We start from the raw sequence: 15751 nt of genomic DNA on the forward strand, positions 1-15751 counted from the left end.
AGGAATATACAGACAGTAACTAATGAAGAACAGGTCTTGATAGCTTTTGATTATTTTTTTAATTCCATACACTTTTTACATTGTAATCACTCTGTAATAGAAATTCTCCAAACATGTACCGTGACCCAGCAGTGTATATATGCATGCATATACATACATGAAATATGGGGATACACTGTGTACATCTGGTTAATATAATATGTTTTGACTAGGACTTAGTTTTGACTTACAGAACTATATTTTATCAATTCCAACCTCACATGTCAACAGGTATAATGTTTTAGTCTCCCGGACTGAAGAACATTGTACATACTGATATATAATGAGTTCAACCACACATGAAACCAAAAATGCAGTGTGCTTTCAGAGCATCATTGACAATTCTAAACTAGTATGCCCTGTATGTATACCTTGAATCTCAAAAACAAAAATGTGGAGTAATTATCTTACATTTTAAAATGATGCTAATTTTTCTCTATGTACATACATATATCTTTGTTTTGTAGTTTTCTAAATAAAAGTGAAAATGCTTAATCCAATATTCAAGTGAAATGAAAAACAAATTTATACATCTCAATGTATGTACATGTAAAAACAACATGCAATGTACCAGGTCTAGTATAATTCTTCATGAATATGATGTTCAGTGTACAAAAAACTTCACCATTAGCAAACTCTAACATAAGTTTTACTGTCAGACAAAGCATTGTATAATATATACAACCTTTACATTCTTGATTGGAGATAATTTTATTTATAACATGATTTGGCGCAGATCAGTTGTTTATTTCATAGTATAATTTGTTTCACCTTGTAACTACATCTACTATACCCTGTTGTCAGTGTAATATAGCAACCATTAAATTTACTGTCATCAACATGTGTGATGTCACTATAATTAGACATTGGTTGTAGGTCATCTTTGTTTCAATTATTAAGTCATAATTTCATGATTGTCACAGACACTGTTTGGTCTCAAATAAAGGAATTGTGCAAGATAACGGCAATTTTAGATTTAAAAACAATCTGATAAATGCTGTTTTCAGGAATGTTTAAAATGTATCTTAGTAATTACGTGATAAAAAAATCTTAGATTTGGTATAATTTCATAGGAAATTAGCGATTTTCCCTCCGAATTTCATAACATGTACATGTACTTAATGGAAAATCATGTAAGATTTTCTTTATGTAATATACATGTCTTTGTTATACACAAGTTGATAATATAGATGTCAAAGGTTTATTAAGACTTGCCTTAACCTATATACATGTATATATTCAACTTCCCTTTTTACAGTACTGACCAACAATAAATATCATAAAGTGATATTAATTACATGATTATATCAAGTTTGAAAATCAACAAATGTTAACAGAAATTCCAAATCACAATTAATTTGTTATTCATTAAAATGACTCAGAATTAGACACTTATAAAACCATTCACATTTCATTTTTCAGAGCCAGCAGAAATACTTTCATTTTCAAATTTGCAAATTCACAAAAATAAAGCACCAAATAGATCATTTTCATATCTATTCACAGCGATCTGGGTGGGCCCATTGATCCAGCACGCGACCAATCTTCTGTTTGACAGGATCAGTGACTTCTGTCATCTCCTTTACTACAGACTGCAAGAAAATATCTAAATTAATACACAGTTAAATGCAGTATCACACTATTTAACGAACATTTTTATTACCTCCATTAGGTGATGAATTTAAATGATAAAACACATATGCTGGTGTATACATTAAGTTTCCACTGATCATGATTTGTTAATGTTAAAATGTGTTTTTTTTTGGAGGTTAATACTGCGAAATTGTGTACATGTAAGAAGAGAATTAAACTATTTTCAGAAAGCATTTCAGGAACAGGAATGCCATCCACATTTTGCAACAAAGACTTAAAATATAGGAAGACTCCATATATAAAGACAGTCAATGCTTGTCCAAACACATCATACTGTTAAAATCAAACTGCTTCTTTCCGTGATATTTCTATATTTTACATTACATTTTCACAGTAATTACTTTGTCAGGGGAAATAACTCTAGCCAAGAACACAGTAAATGAAAAAATAACTTTAATTATACTTTTCCTCAAATCATACCTTATGTAAAGGTATCACAACAGTTTTACCTACATCTATCAGAACAATACACAGTACTTACATCAGGTAATGTAATCACTTGGCTATTCTCAACCATCTGTTCCGGAGTCCTGGCTCCGACTATCACCACCGGACAGTTATCCTGCTGTAATACCCATGCTAGAGAGGCCTGGGCCATACTAACACCAGCCTTTTTACAAATTGCCTGCAATTTCGGCAATGCCTACAAAACATGAAGTACCACCAAAGTCAGTAACAAACACAGCCGTGTTACATCAGTTTAACAAAGTCATAGGATTGCAAAATAGTACTGGTCTGCAATAAAGAACACAAGTATAGACACACTACATGTTTTTTACAAGAAAATTTACCATATCATGTATCTATACAAGATGTATACCTTTGACTAACACACACCAAGAACATAATTTTAGGTGATTCTGGCAATTTAAATTATCACTGTGACAGCTGAAGGTTTTAAGCATGATATCAACAGTTAGAAATCTGGCACATTTTCATCTTTTGTATCAAATTGGGGGAAACCTTCTTAACCTTAAACACTAATAAACTTATAAGTGGACTTTGTCATTCATTTATCATAGGAACTCGAGCAAGAACAGTAGGAGTGAAAGGGTTATTCTTCATGAACTAGGAAATGTCTGTTAGACATAAATGCCCCCGCTGCCACTTGACACCCCAAAACAGTTTGGTGAGGATCGCATCAGCAGTTCCTGAGATTAGCTTTTGATTACATTTCAACAGAACAGGATGGCAGGACCATATGCTGCCAATTTCATGATGCAGTGATAAAAATTGATAATGAAACAAAAACAGATTAACACCTTGTATTAGAATCATAGACTCAAATTACCTCAAAAACTTCCTGTTCAGCTCCAGGTTGTCCATGTCTGCCAGACTTACAGCTGTGTGTATAAAAAAAGGAAAATAAAAATATTGATAGGATTGTTTGCTTAAAAAAATGTAGGTATTTATCAAACAACCAGGGCCATTATGAGTCCTTGTCTCCATGTAGTAGCTGGTGATTACATTTAAGCAGTTAGGGTTTCCATGCTACATTTGCCCACCATACATCTTGCTGCCATATCGATTATAACAACATTAAAACCACTGTTCAATACTTATATTTACATTGTCTTACCATTTTCGTCAATTTGAAAAAAAAAAAAAAACCAACACAAAAACATCCTGCCTTTTTTAATGTCACATGACCCACTGGGTGTTATAGCCTGAGGCACTGGGTGTTATAGGCGTATGGTGGCAACTGCCTCTTAGCATTCTGTCAATGGGGAAATGCGGAGCAAATGTAAATATAATTTAATGTTTAGCAACATATACATGTAAGAGGCCCACAATAATGACAGCAAAAGATGATCAGTGATATCAGGTTGCTAAGAAACACAGCCGAAACATATATCAAACTTTAACAGCTCTACTGACACACCCCAGGTTATGTAATTGTAGATTTGTGATACTGACACACCCCAAACTATGTAATTGTAGATCTGTGGTGCTGACACACCCCAAACTATGTAATTGTAGATTTGTGATGCCAACACACCCCAAATTATTAATTGTGGATCTGTGATACTGACACACCCCAAACTATGTAATTGTAGATCTGTGATACTGACACACCCCAAACTATGTAATTGTAGATCTGTGATACTGACACACCCCTAACTATGTAATTGTAGATCTGTGATACTGACCCACCCCAAACTATGTAATTGTGGATCTGTGATACTGACACACCCCAAACTATGTAATTGTAGATTTGTGATACTGACACACCCCAAACTATGTAATTGTAGATCTGTGATACTGACACACCCCAAACTATGTAATTGTAGATTGGTGATACTGACACACCCCAAACTATGTAATTGTAGATTTGTGATACTGACACACCCCAAACTATGTAATTGTAGATCTGTGATACTGACACACCCCAAACTATGTAATTGTGGATTTGTGATACTGACACACCCCGAACTATGTAATTGTGGATTTGTGATACTGACACACCCCAAACTATGTAATTGTAGATTTGTGATGCTGACACACCCCAGGCTATGTAATTCTAGATTGGTGAAACTGACACATTCCTGGCTATGTAATTCTAGATTGGTGAAACTGACACATTCCTGGCTATGTAATTCTAGATTGGTGAAACTGACACATTCCTGGCTATGTAATTCTAGATTGGTGAAACTGACACATTCCTGGCTATGTAATTCTAGATTGGTGAAACTGACACATTCCTGGCTATGTAATTCTAGATTGGTGAAACTGACACATTCCTGGCTATGTAATTCTAGAATGGTGTAACTGACACATTCCTGGCTATGTAATTCTAGATTGGTGAAACTGACACATTCCTGGCTATGTAATTCTAGAATGGTGTAACTGACACATTCCTGGCTATGTAATTCTAGAATGGTGTAACTGACACATTCCTGGCTATGTAATTCTAGATTGGTGAAACTGACACATTCCTGGCTATGTAATTCTAGAATGGTGTAACTGACACATTCCTGGCTATGTAATTCTAGATTGGTGAAACTGACACATTCCTGGCTATGTAATTCTAGAATGGTGTAACTGACACATTCCTGGCTATGTAATTCTAGATTGGTGAAACTGACACATTCCTGGCTATGTTATTTCTAGAATGGTGTAACTGACACATTCCTGGCTATGTAATTCTAGAATGGTGTAACTGACACATTCCTAGCAATTGTAATCAGGATAATGTACCTTTCTGGTGAGAAGAGCTTGCCTCTCTTTCTTCCCTCAGGAACGTCCGCCGCTGATGAGAACCTGCCACTGAGTAATCCCTGTTGGAGTGGAGAGTAAGCCAGGATTCCGATATCTCTCGCCTTACACTCAGGGATCACATCAAACTCGGCTGACCTCCATAACAGGTTGTAACCCATCTACAATATCAAAACGCCTTAATATATATATAGTGCTATATATATATCTGCAAACAAGCTCTTACCCACAAGTAAACCCCCTTCTTCATTTCTGCAGAATCATCATTTTAAAGTTATAGTTAGCTTAAATTAATTCACAAGGAAGCACTCCCAATGCTTTTTCAAAGTTTTACACTAAGGGACCGGAGGGGCTTCTTTGAGGATAAATACAGTACTAAACTTTTACACTAGGGGAGGGGGTTTCTTTGAGGATAAATACAGTACTAAACTGTTACACTAAGGGACCGGAGGGGGCTTCTTTGAGGATAAATACAGTACTAAACTTTTACACTAAGGGAGGGGGTTTCTTTGAGGATAAATACAGTACTAAACTGTTACACTAAGGGACCGGAGGGGGCTTCTTTGAGGATAAATACAGTACTAAACTTTTACACGAAGGGAGGGGGCTTCTTTGAGGATAAATACAGTACTAAACTTTTACACTAAGGGAGGGCGCTTCTTTGAGGATAAATACAGTACTAAACTTCTACACTAAGGGACCGGAGGGGGTTTCTTTGAGGATAAATACAGTACTAAACTTTTACACTAAGGGAGGGGGCTTCTTTGAGGATAAATACAGTACTAAACTTTTACACTAAGGGACCGGAGGGGGCTTCTTTGAGGATAAATTTGGTACATACATTTCTTTTGTATTGTCAAAATGTTATGTAGAAGATGAATACAGGGTTTAGGTCTTATCTACCATTGAAGGTGATATTTCTATTGGCCAGTCGATAGTTGTACAACATACTTTTTTATAATACCTACATATACTGTCACATTATAATCTAACTGACAATAAGCCCACCTTTGTCTATTTCAGTTTGGTAATGTATTGTATGCTAATTATAACACAACTTTATATGTAATGTTTCAATATTCTACATAAAGCTAATCTCCTACTTTAAATCTTAGAGTTCGGTCCCTTGGTTAATATGGTGATGATATATATACTTGGAGAATTTTGAAGGACACTTTAACACACGGATTATGCAATGTTTCTATATATAATCTGAAAAATTAATTCTTCGTTCATTAACAAATTTTAAAGAAGCTCAGATAATGTACTTATTTAAGTTAAAATTTTAATCAAAATACTGTATAAAATACTTTCAAAAGATGTAAGACTGTATGCATGACTGATTTCTCCAATTCAAGATGAAATTTACAGAATTACCTGATTGGAAACCATTTTGGCCCCAGCATCTGAAAAAGCTTTGATATTTTTGGGTCCAAAGTTTGAGACACCGTAGTGACGAATTCTTCCTAGTCCTATCTGTCTGTCCAGCTCCTTCAGGCACTCATCATAGTCACACAGAAAACTGGGGAAATGTACCTGTGATATATAAAGTGGAAACCTTAAGGTCGTGTAAATCAGTGAGCACACCATTGATTAAAACATAACTTCTTTAAAGGCAATAATATATTTTTCATAGTACACAAGATTCAAATGTGAGTAATCTAAAACTGTAAGGAGGTACAAATTTTAACTACATGTAATATTAGTGATTAGTTTTAAACCAATAAAATATGAACCCCTACCGGTGATTATTAATGCTGCTAAAAGTTGGTAAATTTTTACACCAACACATAGTACAGTGTAAAATCTTACCTGGATTATATAAATTGAGGATAAACTCTTGTGGGTGAATAACCATTCTGATCTATCAGAGTTACTTCATTTCACTCTGTCAGTATAGTGATAACTTGACAGCCGATGGGGGCCGATTGAGTCAATACACACATTTAGGTTAGTGTACACACCATTAAATTACAAACCTACTAACCAACAGTGTTGTAAAGGGACTGGATCGATTTGTCATTCTATTGTATCATCAAGGTTACATTAAGCTCCTAATTAACAATTCATGTTTGGAAATTTTACAATAATTTTGCTTTCTACTCATCTTTCACTTTTCATTAATGGGGAATATATTCTGTCTTTTTGTAATGCAGAGTTGTCTGCTCTTGTGAGCAGGTATTGATTGTTGTGTCATTTGTGTGAGAAGGTTCTGATTTTTTCTCTCACTAATTCATGACGCTACTCTAACAAACAAATGATGTAACAATCAATACCTACTGAAAAGAGCAGATGAGAATGAATTCCGAAATAACAATAGATACACAGATAGCTCAAATGAAAAGGACCTGCATAGGCTTAGCCTGTTGTCCAATCAACATTATATCTAAAGTCTATCTCTATTATGAAATATTGTATGTAAATTAATTCAAATGCTTGATTGAATAAAATATTTTGAAATGAAAATAGCTCAAATGATTTGGAGATCTCCAGAGTCCTTGTGGTTGTTGCATCTTCTCTCTCCTGTAACATGCACTCACCTGTAAAAGGTCCACGTAATTCATCTCCAGTTTACGCAGACTTTTGCTGATAGCTTCATCGATCTGCTGAGGGCTGTAGGCAGGTGTTGAAGGCCCCTCCCTGAAGCCGAATTTGGTAGCGACTACAGCTTGGTCCCTTTTACCCTTCAGGGCTCTCCCCAAAACTTCCTCTGACCCTCCATATCCCTGAAACATAATTATAAGCCAATCATTTAAAGAAAAAAAGAAAGAAAAAAGAAAATGTCTGTAAAACAAAAATGCCCCCAATTCCACTTAACACCCCGAAACACAGTTCGGTGAGGATCAGTGCATCAGTAGTTCTTGAGATTAGTTATTTAAATTGCATCGGGACAGGACAGGACGCAACATGGTGCGATGGGATGGGACGCGACGGATATGGGTAACACTATATGCCCCCACATTTCATGGCGGGGGCATAAAAATAAATTTGCAAACTTCTTTGAAGCTTATAATATGTAGAATATCTTGAATAACTTATTATATCACATAACTGGCTCATTCTGCCATACGGCCACGTCATCAATATCTTAAGACACAAATACCACTATTGTGATGTCATAATAAATTTGTTACGTCATAATAGATATGTGATGTTGCATGATTGTCTAGGTTGACAGAAATATCCCATTCGAGCCAGATTTCACCTAACCTATATAGAAACAAAAGTTTAAAGTTTTTTGCTTTTCTTCTCATAAATAGTAGTTATGTGATAAACATAATCTTACACTCGATCATGGCTATGTCAAATGAAAGTAATTAAAATTGTTCAATAATTTGATATGCCACTTGCCTAAATGCTCATTGGCATATAAAATTATTGAACTTACTGAATGAATTCCATATGACATAGCCACTCATGTAAAATCCTCTACATCATAATCAAGTCTCTCTTATTTCTGCTGACCTTGGATTTTATAGTTATTTTCAAACCCAAGAAAGTTTTTTTTTTTTTTCATTACAGAAATATTCAAACTTATCTTAAATTCACACATGTTGTGATCACAAATTTTAAATACTTTTCATGGTTCTGACATTTTCTGCATAAAAACTAATTCATTTTGTAAAATGAAATCATCTTCCATCACTTAGATGTTTATTTACTTATTTTTCATATTTTAAGTATGATTAGATGCCTTTTAACTTTATTTACAAGTTAGGTCATATTATATACAGTAGATTTAGGAAGGAACAGTTGAAGTCTGATACCCAATACATGAGATCCTGCCATGTGTTCATCAGACATTATACTACAAATAAATATAACTAGCTAATAAGTAATAGATACATAATGGGTACGAGTGATGTATCGGATATATCACACGAGTGCGTAGCACGAGTGTGATATATGCGATACGTCACGAGTACCCATTTTGTATCTGTTTTATCCAATGACAGCCGAGGTTTTGTCACCCACGTGCCTAGGGGTGGAGCTATAAAATTGATCAGAACCTGTCACTGTGATATGTTTCCCGCCAATTTCTGACACGTTTTGTTTTCTGTCACAGTAGCCCATTCATTTCTAGTGAGACTGTCAACCATGACGGATCAGGTACTGATCACTGATGTCGATGTGTTCACTGACCTCGACGATATAACATTATCACAGGCCGTAGATAAGTATGAGTATGAACTTGAAGATAGTGACACGGTATCTACTGACATTGGAATAGTTGATACCAAGGAATTAACTCAGCCAATTGTTGTAAATGAACTGAATGGTAATGTGAAAAACATGTGAAAGGCTGCAGGATTCGAGGGAAATTACATAAACCATTCCGGAAAGAGGACCTGCGCTATTTCCCTTTACCAAGCAGGTAAGTCTAAAATCATATCGTTTGAACAAATTGTGAAATGAAATATTTTTCGTAAATTTCGACGTTCACAATGTCACAAAATCCTTTCAAAATCCGTGAAATTGTTTAAAGAAATCAATGAATCGGTTAATCGGTATTTTTATCCACTCGTCTTGTTATCATTTTCATCACGATTTTGTTTATGATAGGATTTTTGTGCAACGAAAGTATATTGTTACATTTAGCGTAATCTGTATAACCATTTTTTTTAAATGACTGAAATTTTATATGTAATCATGTAATGTATGCTTTTTTTTACTGACCTGTTAAAATATATTTTACTTAATAAAATATGAACAGGGTTTTATATTCTGTTTGGTCAGGTTTTGATGAACAACTCATTATGGACAGAACGGTACATCGCAGCAGGGCTGTACGTGCATACAAGGTGAAGAAAGAAGACGGAAATTTTCTAAACGGCACTCGTATTTCATTAAATTTTGTTTGAAATGCATTTCCTGTCTTTGTTCATTTGTCACGCCTACATTTGAAATTGGCCCCGCCTCAAGACTGAGGCATGGACCAATCAGAAATGCCATGTGATATTTCAGATATCACATATGTGATATTTGAAATATCACATAGTATGCAATATATCGCCAACAAAAGATCAAAGAAAAACCGAGGCGTCATTGGATAATTAAGGTACAGTGAATGACTGGATCCATAATTTAGAGTTCAACACTTGCAGATTTGTTATTGATACAATGTATGTTCATTTAAGTACAGTCCTACAGTGAAACTGATACATTGAATTTTGTAATTTAATCCCTAAGAATTCTATTTTTATAGTTTAACCTATTAATTATGTACTATGAGGTTAATCTCTTGCAACGATTACTAAATAAAACATCTGTTGATTCTGCTATATACCTATATAGCTACTAGATATATATCACTCGGATAATTAAGGCACAGCATGGTACACACTAATTGTGTAATGATAAAACATTTTTATTCAATATCTCTGAAACTATAATCAGAGACATATATACAGATAACTGGATCTTGGTGATGATTTCAAATAGAAATTATCGATAATTATATGTCTGGTTTTCAAGTTTTCTCCAATATGTCGTCTAGTGAGGACTGAACCGAGCGACCGCAAAGGATTGTGGGAAGGTCAGGGGCCACTATGTAAACACAAGGGCAAATAGAGAGCTGCCAATCTCTCTGTATATATGTCTCTGCTATAATAAGGCAGAGCATGCATGGTACACACTAATTGTGTAATGATATAATCTTCAAGCAATATCTTTGGAACTATATAGGAGACCTAGCTTCTGACCAAAATAGCATATATAACATTACCTCTGCTGTATCGAAGAAATTCACTCCAATCTCTAGGCATTTGTCAACAATAGCACAGGATTGCTGCAAAAGAAAAATGAAAAGTAAGAAAAATACGACCTAGCATTTTGTTTGCATTTTCACTTACAACTGTGATTATAAATTGATCTATATGAGTGGGTTTATATTGCTTTGTAGAAGGTATGAGGTTAATCTCTGGTACACAAAGACATATGTGTACAAATTATATAAAAACTGTGACTGTGGACGCAGAGACTCGATACAAGTCCCTAACACCACTGGCACTTTATAATGAAACATGATGTACTGTTAATATGTAGGACTGTAGGGGTTAGGAATCTGTGCCAGATATATGTTTGCTGGGTTTATCACCCCATGAACAGCCAGGGTCATTTCATGGTGGGACTCTTTGTAGTAGCTAGTGACTACCTCACTGAACAACATATGGGAGGTCAGGCACATGTCATCCTGAGCAGCTAGGGTAAAGTGTATCGCCCAAGGACACAACCATGACAGCACAGTCCGACCCCTTTTTTCATGATAAGCTTCCTGAGAAACACAAACCAACACACCTAGGTTAAGGGCATCAACCATGCACCTTGGATCTTCACCTGAGGTTACGTGATCGGTGCTCTAATCGACTGAGCTACCGTGGCCCCCAAATGAGCTCATGACTCATAAGATATGACATTGGCATCAAAATAAAAAATATTCTCATACTTAAATCACAAGAAATAGTGAATGATAGATTAGCTCCTTAGTCTCCTAGAGGGGGTGCTTACTATCAAACACAGGTTTATTCTCAACAACTACGGTAAATACCAAGATAACACACACAATGTCAATGGCATTCTTCCCACACAAGAAGACATTATGTAAATCTGTACTGGGTCAACAAGTGATCCAACCATGACCTTATACCAGGTATTTGTATTCAATATCTCAAATGTTTATCTTTCTGACCTCTAAGTCAATAATGCTGAGATAAAAACAAACAGATACTTCACATACAATTTTGGGAAGTCAGGGAAAATCAGATGAGACAGTTTTATAAAATTTCTGGACTCTGGAAAACAAAGTTCTTTATATATAGTACAATTTTCAAATAACTGAATAAAATCTTACCATAAATTATGCTAATTAGCATTGGGTTTCAACAATGCATGTATACATGTAGTCATGTGTATACATATTTCAGCATGTTAAACAACCAGTTACATTTTGTAATAGCTGGTTTATAGCAGATCTACAGGTCACATCAAGTACAATCTTATCCGTAAGAAATTACCTGTAACTGTTTTGTTGGTGTTATCAAATGGGTCATTTAGTCCTCACCTGAACAAGTCATGCATACAACGCATGACAAAAATTAACCTACAAGTGCACATGTAGCTTCATCAGATCTAGAACCTAGCTTCATCAGACAGTCTGACCTACATTAACCTAGCTTCATTAGACAGTTTGACCTACATTAACCTTGCTTCATCAGGCAGTTTGACATACATTAACCTAGCTTCATTAGACAGTTTGACCTACATTAACCTAGCTTCATTAGACAGTTTGACCTACATTAACCTAGCTTCATTAGACAGTTTGACCTACATTAACCTTGCTTCATCAGGCAGTTTGACATACATTAACCTAGCTTCATTAGACAGTTTGACATACATTAACCTAGCTTCATCAAACAGTTTGACCTACATTAACCTAGCTTCATTAGACAGTTTGACATACATCAACCTAGCTTCATCAAACAGTTTGACCTACATTAACCTAGCTTCATTAGAGAGTTTGTCATACATTAACCTAGCTTCATTAGAGAGTTTGTCATACATTAACCTAGCTTCATTAGACAGTTTGACCTACATTAACTTAGCTTCATTAGACAGTTTGACCTACATTAACCTAGCTTCATTAGAGAGTTTGTCATACATTAACTTAGCTTCATTAGACAGTTTGACCTACATTAACTTAGCTTCATTAGACAGTTTGACCTACATTAACCTAGCTTCATCAAACAGTTTGACATACATTAACCTAGCTTCCTTAGACAGTTTGACATACATTAACCTAGCTTCATTAGACAGTTTGACCTACATTAACCTAGCTTCATTAGACAGTTTGACCTACATTAACCTAGCTTCATCAGACAGTTTGACCTACATTAACCTAGCTTCATCAGACAGTTTGACATACATTAACCTAGCTTCATTAATATTAGACAGTTTGACATACATTAACCTAGCTTCATCAGACAGTTTGACCTACATTAACCTAGCTTCATTAGACAGTTTGACTCACATTAACCTAGCTTCATCAGACTGTTTGACCTACACTAACCTAGCTTCATTAGAGAGTTTGTCAGTTTGACCTACATTAATCTAGCTTCCTTAGACAATTTGACCTACATTAACCTAGCTTCATTAGACAGTTTGACATACATTAACCTAGCTTCATCAAACAGTTTGACCTACATTAACCTAGCTTCATTAGACAGTTTGACATACATTAACCTAGCTAGCTTCATCAAACAGTTTGACCTACATTAACCTAGCTTCCTTAGACAGTTTGACATACATAATTAACCTAGCTTCATTAGACAGTTTGACCTACATAACATTAACCTAGCTTCATTAGACAGTTTGACCTACATTAACCTAGCTTCATCAGACAGTCTGACCTACATTAACGTAGCTTCATTAGACAGTTTGACCTACATTAACCTAGCTTCATTAGAGAGTTTGACATACATTAACCTAGCTTCATCAGACAGTTTGACCTACATTAACCTAGCTTCATCAGACAGTTTGACCTACATTAACCTAGCTTCATTAGACAGTTTGACATACATTAACCTAGCTAGCTTCATCAAACAGTTTGACCTACATTAACCTAGCTTCCTTAGACAGTTTGACATACATAATTAACCTAGCTTCATTAGACAGTTTGACCTACATAACATTAACCTAGCTTCATTAGACAGTTTGACCTACATTAACCTAGCTTCATCAGACAGTCTGACCTACATTAACATAGCTTCATTAGACAGTTTGACATACATTAACCTAGCTTCATTAGACAGTTTGACCTACATTAACCTAGCTTCATTAGACAGTTTGACCTACATTAACCTAGCTTCATTAGACAGTTTGACCTACATTAACCTAGCTTCATTAGAGAGTTTGACATACATTAACCTAGCTTCATCAGACAGTTTGACCTACATTAACCTAGCTTCATCAGACAGTTTGACCTACATTAACCTAGCTTCATCAGACAGTTTGACCTACATTAATCTATAAGCTACATCAGACGGTTTGACCTACATTAATCTATAAGCTACATCAGACGGTTTGACCTACATTAATCTATAAGCTACATCAGACGGTTTGACCTACATTTACCAGAGGAGTTGATACTTAAGTTAAAATTAGCGGGGGCAAAAATGGAACAATAGGTATGCATAAATGTCGTGAAACATTGTTCTATTGTATTGATATATCTTACATGGATTCTAGGAACTTTTTTTTAATTGCTCTTTGTTGCATTGTTTTAGGCATCATTTACTTTATATAAGAAAAAAGAAGTGCAAATCAACTGATTTCTGTCACGAGGAAATTATCATCAACTATTCCCCTTGTATTAATAGTGGGAATTACATAAAAATTCCATGCATCAGACCGTTGATTCTTCCAAAGACACTTTTTCTTGAAATTGGTTTATTGTGGAAATCATTTGTTACATGTATATATGGTCAGCTAATGAAATCCCCTATATAACTGGGTATATATTATTAAAAGAAAATTTCAGACAGGGAATTATAGCAGACTGCTTCACAACTCAAAGAATCAATTCCACAAATCTTTGTATTACATGTGGATTTCTGCCCATCCACACATAGATAGGCCTACTCTATAGCTAATAAGTCACCTTGGAAATTAATGGTGATTGGCACCACTGCACCAATACTGTAACAATGTATTCGTAGATCTGTCTGTCAAGAACGGTTGAAGAAGTTTGTAAACCATTTACATTTTAAACTTTTATACGTACTGCAGTACTAGTCTAGACAGTAACTTGTTAGGCCTAATCTATGATTCTTATAATTTGACGAGGACAACTTTATCTAATTTGCCATTGATGAATAATTTAGTAGTATTCTTGTCAATACTAAGATTTGTATGGGGTAGTAGTACTCCAAAAACGTAAGAGGTTAACACGACGAAAAACATATGACAGGCGCCATGTAACATATCCAAACCAAACAAGTGCAATCAATGATTGCGAAAGCTCACCGGCGGCAGCAATCACACTATGCATTCATTTTTTATGTATGTATAAGCATGTCATTTTGAAATTGTACGTCACATAATATCGCTCCTATAGACTTCTAATGGATGTATAAACCAAATAAGAAGGGTGTGGACTTACAGTTTTTGTACAAGCTTTCCAAAACTTAACCCAAAAATCTTTAAAGAAGGTTTTTGTGCCAAAAAAATAAGTCCACTAAATAGTAAAATGCCAAAATAATCACAATTTTTTTTTTGCATGATTTTGATATAACATCACTCCTGGACATCTAATGAATGCATAAACCAAATTAGAAGGGTGTGAGAGCATAATTTTGGAATTACCCCAAAAAGTGGATTTTGGTGCTAAAAAAGTTAAGTTCACAAAATGGTAAAATGCGAAAAAATCACAATTTTTGCCATAACATTACTCCTAGACATCTAATGAATGTTTAAACCAAATTAGAAGGGTGTGAGTTTTATACTGTTGGACTTAGAAGCTTTCCAAACACTGATCCCAAAAACTCAAGGGGGAGCTCGAGGGGCGAATCGACTGTTCCGATCTACTCACTTCGATGGGTTGCGCATCCCAGTTGACGGAGTCTTTATTGCTGTTGAATTGCCAGCATCCGAGACAAACTCTGGACACCTCGAGTTCAGTACCGGGGAGTTTCACGCGAGGCACAGCCATGTTTGATTTCGATAAGAATGACTAAATCTAGGACAAGACACCGGCAAGGGGGAATCATCAATGATAACAACACTGCCACAAACAGAATTATATTGTCGCAAACTAAATATGATTCAAATGTCAGTCTATAAATAGTAT

The 15751-nt window shown here is 35.2% G+C and overlaps 1 protein-coding gene and 1 long non-coding RNA gene across 2 annotated transcripts; one reads left to right on the forward strand and one right to left on the reverse strand.

Moving 5' to 3' along the window:
* Positions 1-34: 34 nt before the first annotated feature.
* On the reverse strand, positions 35-15690 carry LOC117344183 (1-deoxyxylulose-5-phosphate synthase YajO-like). Its single transcript, XM_033906839.1, has 8 exons — positions 15494-15690; positions 10634-10696; positions 7449-7634; positions 6286-6444; positions 4891-5069; positions 2984-3035; positions 2174-2335; positions 35-1631 (listed from the first exon to the last, which is right to left on the reverse strand). Exons 1-8 carry the CDS (start codon positions 15611-15613, stop codon positions 1536-1538), a joined length of 1017 nt encoding a protein of 338 aa, XP_033762730.1. The 5' UTR covers positions 15614-15690; the 3' UTR covers positions 35-1535.
* Positions 8972-9776, forward strand: LOC117344184. The gene is made up of 2 exons (XR_004536126.1): positions 8972-9283; positions 9646-9776. It is a non-coding gene; the product is annotated as an uncharacterized LOC117344184 (long non-coding RNA).
* Positions 15691-15751: the final 61 nt, after the last annotated feature.

Source organism: Pecten maximus, chromosome 15 (genome assembly GCF_902652985.1).
Source record: "Pecten maximus chromosome 15, xPecMax1.1, whole genome shotgun sequence".
In the NCBI taxonomy this organism is placed as follows: Eukaryota; Metazoa; Mollusca; class Bivalvia; order Pectinida; family Pectinidae; genus Pecten; species Pecten maximus.